Raw genomic sequence first — 11,883 nt, 5'->3', positions numbered from 1 at the left:
AGGATGGCTGGGAGTTTCAGAACAGAATCAACTTCAAAGTGAGTTTCAAACCAATCTGTTCTATAAATTGAAACCATATCTTTAAAATATAAGCAGCATCACTAACAACCAAAATGCCCTCAAATTTTCTAGCGTTCTGGGCTTGATTCCAAGGTAGAGCATTTGCCTTGTATGTAATGATACCTTCGCTTTTCAGTTTCTTGATCTCTGAACCAGGCTCTCAGTGTGTGTTTTATAGTATGTGTTGTAAGGAATCAGAGTATCCCCTGTAAGCTGGTGACCCAGAATCTCCATGTTCTGGGTTCAGGGCCCCAGGATCTCCATGTTCTGGATTCAGGGCCCCATGATCTCCATGTGCTGGGTTCGGGGGGCCCCATGTAAACTGGTGACCCAGAATCTCGATGTTCTGGGTTCAGGGCCCCAGGTAAGCTGATGACCCAGAATCTCCATGTTCTTTCTTGGTTCAGGGCTCCATGTAAGCTGGTGACCCATAATCTCGATGTTCTGGGTTCAAGGCCCCAGGTCAGCTGATGACCCAGAATCTCCATGTTCTGGGTTCGGGGCCCCAGGTCAGCTGATGGCCCAGAATCTCCATGTTCTGTTCTGGGTTCGGGGCCCCATCCTGAAATGTATCAGGAGATGAACCAGCGGCAGGAGGTTTCAATCCCCTCTCTGCAGACCTCCATCTCTGTGGCCCCGCTGTACCTCACTCCGCCATCACGAAGTGTTCTGCATAGGAAGACGGAGTCCCGGGGAGAGCCTGACATGAAGAACACAAGGCAAACATGCAGGAGGTCTAGTGTGCATTCTCCTCTCTAAGATGTGTTGCTCTGTGTAGACTGACTATAGGTAAAATGTAAAACTAGTTGGACATGATAAAGCCTTGTGGTCAATGTGCCACTTCTTGTGATGTTCAGCAAGAGTATGATGTGAAGTGAATTATATCAAACCTTGTTTTCTAGCAAGGGTCAATTCTAAGATTATGTCTCAAATGATACTGTCATGGCAATCACTTCATGTTTTTTTGTTTCCAGGGTGTACTTGATACAAAACCTTACAATTAATTGCTTTATGGAAGTCAGCTAACAGCAGTGACCAATATTGAAGAAATTGATCTATATTTTAATAAACACAAATGAAATAAACGAGCGATACTAAATTATCTTGTGGCTGTGAGATTACACCCACAAATAGGAGAATAATTAGGGGCTCAGAAAATTATAAAATTAAAATAAAGATAGACATCATAATTGAATAGTGATAATGTAGTTATCTGGTGTAGTAAGGTCTTCAGGACAGTAGAGGGACTTTCTTTTGTTTTTTGGAAAAGGGTTTCTCTGTGTAGTTTTGGTGCCTGTCCTGGATCTCGCTCTGTAGACCAGGCTGGCCTCCAACTCAGAGATCCGCCTGGCTCTGCCTCCCATGTGCTGGGATTAAAGGTGTGCACCATTACCGCTGGGCAGCAGAGGGACTTTTGACCAAGTACTGGAGACTTATTTACCAGTGGTCACCTAGCTTTTAGGAGCCACGCAGCACGCAGGCTGGATAGGGTGGTCTATATGGGTAATCTCAGCCATTAGGAGGTGGAGACAGACCAGGAGGATTAAGAGTTCAAGGCCAGGATCAGGAGAGATGGCTCAGGACTGCAGAGCACTTCCTCCTCTTCCAGAGAAGCCAAGTTTGACCTCTAGCATCCATGTCAGGAAACTGATTTAGGGATCCTATGCCTCTGGCACTGGCAGTAGTAGGCATTTACCTCCTCACCACATAAAGATAACTAAAACCAATGAAAAGTAAGTTTCATGATGGTTCAAGGCTAGCAAGTTACATTCAAATATTTGTTTTGGAGTGACAGAGGAAAGAGCAGCAGAGGGCATACTTAAAACATTTGCTCTGTGGCTGGAGAGACGGCTCAGCGGTTCAGAGCATTGGCTGCTCTTCCAGAGGCCGAGTTCAATTCCCTGCACCCACATGGTGGCTCACAACCATCTCGAGTGGGATCTGATGCCCTCTTCTGGCCTGCAGGCCACATGCAGTGATGCTGCTTATATTTTAGAGATACGGTTTCAATTTATAGAACAGATTGATTTATTATAAATATACTTATTGATAATAAATAAATCTTTTTAAAAAATAAGTTTGGCTGGGCAGTGGTGGCGCATGCCTTTAATGCCAGCACTCAGGAGGTCGACAGAAGTTCCAGGACAGGCTCCAAAGCTACAGAGAAACCCTGTCTCGAAAAAAAAAATTTTAAATAAAATAAACATTTGTCTGCATTGCCCTTTCCTCCTGCCATCGTTGATATGCACACAGTGCCTCCTACACTGAGGTTCCTGGATTAAAAACCTCTCCAAATCCCCACCCTCCTTCACAGAAGGTGTCTGCATTGTTCCCTCTCTTTAACAGCTCTGCACAAAGCCCTCTGTGTAGCCACCCTGAGAAGGCAAGGACCAAAAGTAACGATCCCCTCTTTATTGCAAGCAGGGACAAACTCTGGCCTCCAGGTCAGACACACGGCGCTTCAAACAACCGCGGCAGAGAACTGTGGCAAAGGAGATGTCCTTGGGCTCCCTTATGGCCCTGAGTGTATCCACGAGCCCAAGGCAAAGTTGGACAACCAACTCTCTGGAGAAGTAACCAAACTCATCAAAGCACTCCAGAGGGATAGGGTACTGCTCCGTGGCCATCTTGGTAAAGTTGGCTGTGTGGCGGAGAAGGTCACTCAAGACATTCACAGAGAAGTCATTAAAATAAAAATTGACCTTGGTGAGCTGCGAGCATTGGCTGAGGGCAGGTAGGAGGACACTGAGTTGGGAGTCCTTTATCCCACACCCCTGAAATCCCAGAGTCTCAAGGGTGTTCGCCACTTTCTCTAGGAGAACTCTGAGAGGCTTCATCCCCAAACGGGACAGAGGAACGCCACACATGTCCAGGTGTTTTAGTTGATGGAGCCGCTCACACCGGGACAGGTGTCTCAAGTGTGACTGGAAAAGCCGGCAGTGAGTGACAGAGAAGGATTCCAAGGGCGTCTTCAGGTTCCTAGGCAGAGACCAAGGGGTTAGTTCTGACAAATGATGCTGGAGAGCATGTGGGGTGGGTTTACCCAACAGCACAAGAGGACCTGTGTCCCCGGGTCACATGGACCAAATGATGGAGGTCAGTATCTAAGGTGCTGCCTGTGGGGTTCTGCTCACTCCAGTCACACCCACAGCTGCCACGAGCTCTGTGGGTGGCTCAGGGCACAGCTCTGTGGCAGCTTTTCCTCACTGAGGACAGAATTCCAGGGCAGCCTGCTGCACCCTAGGGCACATGCAGTCAGGACCAACCCACGAGAGCCCTGAGAGCATTTAGGCAGTTAGTTCTCACTGCCCTCTGCTCCTGTCACCTCCTCTGTGGGGATTCACAGTCCCCAACCCTGACACTGACCTTCCACCTCACTGTCAGCCTTTCCCATCCACTCAGCCCCTACTAGTTCAAAGCACTTCCTACATGGGAAATCAGGGCATCATGGTGGCCGTTCACACAATCTGAGCTCAGACCATCTGGGGAACTCTGCAGGCATCTGTTCCTCCACTCTTTCCGTACCCTGCTTTCTCTGTTCACTTGCCATTAGCTTAGCCAGGCTTCTAAGAGAGAAAGCACGCCATTCTCACTCAATCTGACCCACACATCTGCGTTCGTGACATACCACACACACACATTTCCTACCCCAAATCAGGCCCCTGTGTAGATCTTGATTCAGTTAACATAGAAACAGACCGTGCTTAGATATGCTAATGACTCACTGTTCATTGTGCTAGGACCAGAAGATACCAGACCCACTACTCTTTTCCATATATGGCAAAGTTTTGCTCTGGTGGCAGAAACAGCTCGCTCTCCATCCTTACCTGAGCAGGAGTTTCATGTGCTTACTGGCAAGAGAGAGGCCATTCAAAGAGAGATGCTGGAGACTGCTGAGTGTGGAGAACTGAGAAAGAAAATGTCTGACAGGCTCCTCCTCTGAGCCTGGTAGATCATCAAGCCCCAATCTGTCCGTGGGAATTTGCACTAGAGAAAGCGTGTGAAGGTTTCTCATGTGAGCGAGGTAGGGAGAAAACTGGGCCAGAGTGGGCCAACTCCAATCTATGCTGAGTTCCAACACCTGGATGTGATCAGGCTGGAAAACTGTCAGGATCGTGCTGACATCATCTAGGGACAAGGACTCAATCTTCATGTTCACACAGCAGAACTGTAGGGAGTCTTCTCTCTGCTGGGCCCACTCTAAGAAGTTTGTTTCTGCTTCATCCAGTTGGAACCGGAAGTAAAGGTCAGTTATCACCTGCAGAGGCTGGGTCAGCTCGTAGCTGAGAGGGGGCTTCACCTCCTGCTTCTCACTCACAGTCTCTGCCGAGCAGTCCCGATCCTCTGCTCCAGCCCATACAGTCCAGAATCTGTGGTGCACTCTCCGAAAATCGATTTCTCGAAGTTTCCCCGTCCTGTGAGTAAAACAGGTGACGTGTCACGGACAAGAGAAGACCTGACAGACATTCGTCTCCTTTCCACACACCTCTAAGGTCAGCTCTTCCTCTGTCCCGTGTGGATTTTGACAGTGTTTTGTTTGCTTTTTCCCCAGCACTGAGTGCCCAACAAAGTCCTCATGGTCCCAGGCAATGGCTCTTTCTGAGCTGCATCAGTAGCCCTCTGTCTCACTTCCCTCCATTCAGTTACTCTTGACCTGGTGCTAACTCGTGCCTGTGGGAGAGACAGGGACAGGCTCCTTCCACTCTGCCCACATCTTCTCTCTTCCTCCCCTACACCCAACTGTCCTTTTCCATCAGAGCTCAGCAGAGGTCAAGGCTTCTGCAGTCTTCCAAGCTGATGCTACCCAAGGCCTCTCGTCTACCTCTGACCCCATTCTCTGCACCCCAGATATCTCTTCCCTGTACCCCAGTGTCCTCCATTGGACCCTACATGGGTCTTGCTTACCTGGGGCGAATATTCTGTGTGAGTAGGGCATCCAGTCCATCCAGCATCTCCTGGACCATCTCCAGGTTGAAGGTGTTCATCAACGCCCCCACAGGGAGGCAGGGGAAAGGCCAGGCTGCCACCATTGCCTTCACAAGTCTAGTTAATCTGCCATGGAAGGCCTCCTTGAACAATGCTGGGAAGAGCATCCAGGGCAGGTCCTCCAGAGCAGAGATGGCCAAGGCCTCATTTCTCAGCAGCGCCTGCCTTGCCAGCTCCTCCAGTGTGGGTGGGGAACGGATGCTCATCCTGTTGGATCCTGGGGAATCTTCCAAGAAAGACATCCAAGGAGCCGGACGGTGGTGGCGCACGCCTTTAATCCCAGCACTCAGGAGGCAGAGCCAGGCGGATCTCTGTGAGTTCGAGGCCAGCCTCGTCTCCAAAGCAAGTTCCAGGAAAGGCGCAAAGCTATACAGAGAAACCCTGTCTCAAAAAACAAAAAAAAAAAAAAAAAGACATCCAAGGAAATGTTAATTGATATATCACAAATCAGTGTCCAGGAAGTATCATTAAAAGGTCACAAACTAAGTAAGTTACAAGAAAGCAAAGCCTTTCAGACTTGCTCCAGCCTCGTTTGTTTGTTTGTTTGTTTTCGAGACAGGGTATCTCTGTGTAGCTTTGCGCCTCTCCTGGAACTCACTCGGTAGCCCAGGCTGGCCTCGAACTCACAGAGATCCGCCTGGCTCTGCCTCCCGAGTGCTAGGATTAAAGGCGTGCGCCACCACGGCCTGGTGGCTCCGGCTCCGGCCTCTTGTGTGGATGAAGAACTAGAAGCGGGATACTAGACCAGCTGTGGTACTGGAGCATACCTGAAAATACACACACACACACACACACACACACACACACACACACACACACACGCGCGCGCACGCGCGCGCACACACACACACACACACACACACACACACACACACACACACACACACACACACTTCCAGGTCTGGTGGCATGTGTACTGAGGAAGCAGAAGCAGATGGATTTCTGTGAATTCTAGCCTGCTCCACATAACAAGTTTCCAGGCCACCTAGGACTTCTTAGTAAACAAACACCAAAGTAAATTCCAATTCAACATCCTTTCTCTGTCAACAGCAACAAAGGAAAACTAAGTCATTTTAATGTTTTTCTCCCTTTAAAATGCTCTCACTCTCCAGAATGTCTCATTTCCCTTAATAGCTTCATTGTAATCACTGTAAATTAAAAAATAAAAGAATGGGGGGCAGGTGCTGGTAAGGTGGCTCAGCGCTTAGCACTGGTTGCTCTTCCAGAGGACCCAGGTTCAATTCCCAGCACCCACATGACAGTTCACAACTCCTGTTCCCGGGGATTCAACACTCTCACACAGACATACATGGAGGCAGAACACCAATGTACATAAAATACAAATAAATGTTTAAAAAAAAAGAAAAGCACAAAAACTGAAAGCTAGATACTGTCTAAGCAGGTGAGTTTTTGGAATGCTTGTCCAGCATATATGAGGCTCTGGGTTCTCAATTCCCAGCATCCACCCTGCTCTTAGGAAGGGGAGACAGAGGGTTCACTATTCAAGGTCATCTAAGGTATGTATGGAGTTTCTAGGCTAGCCTTGGGTATAAAAATCCTTATTTTTATTATTATTGTTGTTGTTTGACACTGGATCTCTTTTACTATGCCTGGCTGTCATGGAAATCACTATGTAGAGCAGGCTGACCTTGAACTCCAAGAAATCTGCCAACACTGCCTCCCAAATGCAGGAGTTAAAGGCGTGGACCACCATGCTTGTATAACACTCTGTTTTAAGATTAAAACCAAGCAGGAGGTGGTGGCACACCCCTTTAATCCCAGCACTTGGGAAGAAGAGGCAGGCGGATCTCTGTGAGTTTGAGGCCAGCCTGGGCTACATAGGCAGATCTGGGAAGGCCCAAAGCTACACAGAGAAATCCTGTCTTGGAAGAAAAAAAAAAAAGAGTAAAACCAACTGGCCAGCATGGTGGGGCACGGTGGCGCATGCCTTCAATCCCAGTATTTGGGAGGCAGAGGCAGGCAGATTCCTCTGAGTTCAAGGCTAGCCTGGTCTATACAATGAGTTCCAGGAGAACTCATTACATAGAGAAACCCTGGCTTGAAAAACCATAAAGAAAAAAGAAAAAGAAAAAGAAAAAAACAGAAGATTGGAAGATCTCTGAGTAACAGCATGCTATATCAGCAACCGGGAGCAGAAGCTGGGTTTCCACCTAGCCTGAGCTACTCAGCCAGTTCGGGACAATCTGGGCAACAGGCAAAACCTTGTCTCAGAAGTTAAAAAAAAAAAAATCACGAATGAATGTTGCTGGAGGGCTTCTCTCCAGCTTCCCCAAGCCCCGCAGTCCCACAATCCACGTATAAAATAATCACTCAGACGCTTATATCACTTATAAACTGTATGACCGTGGCAGGCTTTTTGCTAACTGTTCTTTTATCTTAAATTAACCCATTTCTATAAATCTATACCTTGCCACGTAGCTGGTGGCTTACCAGAGTCTTTACCTGCTGCTTGTCCTGGCGGTGGCTGCAATGTCTCCCTCCTCAGCCTTCCGCTTCCCAGAATTCTCCTCTCTCCTTGTCCCACCTACTTCCTGCCTGGCAACCTACTTCCTGCCTGGTCACTGGCCATCAGTGTTTTATTTATATAGAGCAATATCCACAGCAAATGAAGAAGAAAAAAGTGGTGTTTGAGAATAAGGCAAAGCTGCATTTAGAGTCAGACCCAGTCTGCACTCTGCTCATCTGGAGACAGGAATTCCAACTCCCTCGCCATCTTGGGTCTAAAGTGGAGAGTGGCTGGGCTGGGTGAGATGTGGTGTCCTGATGGAGAGGGTGACTTACCAGAGCCTGATACTGGCAATCCTGTTCCTCCTTCCAGCATGCCAGGCAGAGGCTCCCGACTCCAATACCCGGGTTATCTTCTGTGGCTCCTCTGAAGTTTTGTAGCGCATCCCTCCTCGTTCCTCCGATTTGATTGGATGGTTGCAGCTCTACCCTTCTAATTGAATTCAGGATTTCGGGCCTGTGTCTGGCTCAGATCTTCAGCAGGAAAGGAAGGAACTGTGACTATGGTGGAAGGTGATGACCCCACTCTGTATTGACTGCACAAGCGCTACGATCTTTCTCTCTTCCCTCCTTCCTTCATTTCTTTCTTCCTTTCTTTTTTTTTCTTTTCCCTCCTGGTGGAATTCGTTTTTAGATAGGGCTTTCATATAGCCCAGGTACGCCTAGAACTCACGGTGTAGCAGAAACTAGACCTCAACTAATGGCCTTGCTTCTGCGTCATTTCCTGAGTGCTGGATTACGGGAGTGAACCTCAACACTCGTTTTATTTATAGATATTTTCCAGGCAGAGTCAACCCGAGGGGAACGGGTACTTTGGTGTCCAGACCAGGGGATTAGGCATTCAACACTGGAAGCCACTAAGTGAGAAGAGTAGACCCCAGAGTGGGAATGAAATATGGACAACATCATGGCCACAGCAACGCCATCTGCTTCCATGTTACTTGCTCTTCCCTAAGCACCGAGGAAGACCCTACCTACCAAGGAATGAAGTGCCTGGGCAGATTGACACATATCTTTAATCTGAGCAAACAGGAGGCAGATCCACAGAGAAGTGGATCTCTGTGATTTCAACACCGGCCTCATGGCATAGAGAATTTTGGGCCAGTGGATCTTTCATTTCAAAAAAAAAAAAATCCAAAAAGAAAAGAAAAAACAGACAAAAAAGAGAAAACACCTGAAGGCTGTAGTTTATTTTTATTTTTATTGGTTTTTCCGAGATAGGGTTTCTCTTTGTAGTTCTGGTGCCTGTCCTGGATCTTACTCAGTAGACCAGGCTGGCCTCGAACTCACAGAGTTCCACCTGGCTCTGCCTCCTGAGTGCTGGGATTAAAGGCGTGCGCCGCCGCCGCCGCCGCCGCCGCCGCCGCCGCCGCCGCCGCCGCCGCCGCCGCCGCCGCCACCACCACCACCCGGGCGAGGCTGTGGTTTATTGTTCTTACTTTATTTTATTGATACTGGGGATGAAACCCAGGGATGCACATATGCACAGGACACAATATACCAAGCACCACACAGCATCCAACCCCTGCTCTCTTCCCTTCTAAGACACGGATTCGTGGGAAGGAAGGTTTCCCTCTGCTGATGCAGAAACACAGCTTTGAGAAACAGTCTTCAAAGGAAATAAGAGACAGCTTCTTCTGGGGCCAAGTAAGAGTGACCATGTGCTGGAAACAGGTTCAGGTTACTTCAAAGTCCACATCTCAACATGGCAGCAGTTTCATGAAGTTTTTATGACAACAGAACAAAGAAAATCTTAAATTAATGCACTTTTTAGACACATAGGTAGAAAAGAGAGAAATCAAAAATAAGCACATTATTGGAAACATTAATGGGTGGTTTCAGCTCAGCTGAGAAATCTCTTGATAGGCCTCAGGCAGAATCTGGGCACATTCTGAGCCTTTCATTGGTGGAACTTGGGTGTTAATACATTCCAAAAGTTTTATTCCTTAGTCTGTTGTGATGTTAGGTCTGACTGTATCTGTCAGTGACAAGATGTCACTAAGACAGAGGGGACAAGGACTGTCTATTTAGTAGACTAAAGAGAGCCCATTGTAAATCACAATTAGGCCTTGGGCCTGTGACAACCCAACCTCTCCAAATCACTGACCTCCATATTACTCATTTTCTGTCGGTCAATCAACCTCTGCAGATGGAGCTTCCTTCTAGGAATTCCCGTCAGACCTTGTACCATGAGAGGATGTGAAGAATGGAAGCAGAGCAGGAGGGAGCCCTAGGGCCATTTACTGTAGTGTGAGAGGAGCACAGACAAGCTGTGAATCCCAGCGGGAACCAGATGAGGGCCAGACAGACAGTCAGGCTGTCTTTAGATTTAGAGTCAACGGTGGCGGTCCGCAAACACCATGGAGATACGTGGGTGGGGTCTTTTCTAGTTCCATCCATTTACCTGGACATGTCATGATTTCCATTTTCTTTCTATCTGGATATTGTTCCATAGTGTATATGTACTACCTTTTCACTATCCACTTGTTGGTTGAGCCATTTAGGTTGCTTCTCTTGAGCATATTCCAGGCATTTTTTTAAACCAGAATTGATAAACTAAGGGTGTGGCCAGGCGGCAGAGGTGGTGTATGCCTTTAATCCCAGTACTCAGGAGGCAAAGCCAGGCAGATCTCTGTGAGTTCAAGGTCAGCCTGGTCTATAGAGCGAGATCTAGGACAGCCACTAAAACTACACAGAGTAACCCAGTCTTGAAAAACCAAAAGCAAAGGGCTGGAGAGATGGCTCAGAGGTCAAGAGCACTGACTGCTCTTCCAGAGGTCCTGAGTTCAATTCCCAGCAACCATATGGTTGCTCACAACCACCTAATGAGATCTGGTGCCCTCATCTGGTATGCAGACATACATGCAGATAGAATACTGAATATATAATAAATAAATAAATCTTAAGAAAAAAAAGCAAAGCTATAGGTGTGTCATTTGTAGTCAAGACACAGCTAACGTTCTCTGGGGTCAGAGGATTGTTAGTGGAGTTGGTCCCAGGGTGTGTCAGGATGCAGTGTCTGGGTTCTTTGTGAACTGCACATGTTAACAGGGAATTAAGGTACCCTTTAACCAACGAGACTAAGAACATTGCAGAAACTTTATAAAGAGACTTGGAAGGAGACTCTAGGCCCATTCTGTTCTAATTTCATAGAAAACCACAGACCAGACAAACTGTAAATCACTTCAGTCTCTGGGACTGGGGTGATGAGGACAGAGGGACAGAGCTGTGCATTTTGATCTAGGGACAGCATTGGGGTGAGCAAGCCCTATAGAAATGATGCATGGGGTCCTCAGAAAACCTACGAGCAACTAAGGAAGGCTGAGAAATGCATACTAAATCACCTCCCCAGGAAAGAGCAAGTCAAAACTAAGTGGAAATCCCTGAAAGGGTTTGTACAATAATATTATACAGGTTAAGTAAAGTGTATTCATGTATTAATATCCATACACATATATGCATGTTACAAAAGATGAAGAAAAGAGAGGCCCTGAATTTGAAACATAGTAAGGAAGAATATTTGTGAGTGTTTGTAGGGAGCAAATAGGAGGGGGGGGGGTGTGATTATATTGTAGTCTCAAATTAAAAGAAGGGCTTTTTAAAGAAAGTTCACTTTAATCCCAGCACTCCGGAGGCGGAGGCAGGCAGATGTCTGTGAGTTCGAGGCCAGCCTGGTCTACAGAGTGAGTTCCAGGAAAGGCTCAAAGCTACAAAGGGAAACCCTGTCTTGAAAAACAAAAAAAATAAAAAAAAAATAAAAAAAAAAAAACACAGACGAACAAAAAAAATTAAAAATAAATAAATAAGTTCAGCTGGGCAGTGTTTGGGCACACCTTCAATCCCAGCACTCGGGAGGAAGAGCCATTTGGATCTCTGTGAGTTTGAGGCCAGCCTGGACTACAGAGTGTGTTCCAGGAAAAGGCACAAAGCCACATATAGAAACCCTGTCTCAATAAATAAATGAATAAATAAATAATAAATGAATGAATGAATGAATAAATAAATAAAATAAAAATTCCAAAACTGCCTCTTTCCCTGGGCGATTACCCTCACCATAGTATAAATTTCCACACCTAGATGTGGACAGCCCTGTTTGTCCCAGGAGCACAGAGCTAACATCTGTACGTCAACATAGTGTGTGCTCTGACTGGATCCTTTGCTGCCTCCAGAGCTCCTCAAGAGTTAATAGAAAGGGGTGGGAGACATGGCCCAGAGGTCTGAGTTCAGACCCAGCAACCACATGGCGGCTCAGCTTCCTGTAAGGAGATCTGGCGCCCTCTTCTGGCCTGCAGGGACACATGCAGGCAGAAT

General features: G+C 47.2%; 1 protein-coding gene across 1 annotated transcript; it reads right to left on the bottom strand.

Moving 5' to 3' along the window:
• Window positions 1–706: 706 nt before the first annotated feature.
• Window positions 707–5,253, bottom strand: LOC102905925 (PRAME family member 12-like). The gene is made up of 4 exons (XM_006987239.3): window positions 4,966–5,253; window positions 3,888–4,475; window positions 2,493–3,039; window positions 707–760 (listed from the first exon to the last, which is right to left on the bottom strand). The coding sequence occupies exons 1-4, from the start codon at window positions 5,250–5,252 to the stop codon at window positions 707–709; spliced, it is 1,476 nt and encodes a 491-aa protein (XP_006987301.3). The 5' UTR covers window position 5,253.
• Between the last annotated feature and the right edge of the window lie 6,630 nt (window positions 5,254–11,883).

Source organism: Peromyscus maniculatus, chromosome 10, assembly GCF_049852395.1.
Source record: "Peromyscus maniculatus bairdii isolate BWxNUB_F1_BW_parent chromosome 10, HU_Pman_BW_mat_3.1, whole genome shotgun sequence".
Lineage (NCBI taxonomy): Eukaryota > Metazoa > Chordata > Mammalia > Rodentia > Cricetidae > Peromyscus > Peromyscus maniculatus.
The sequence above is the reverse complement of the archived record's forward strand: the minus strand, read 5'-3'. Positions and strand labels throughout refer to the sequence as shown.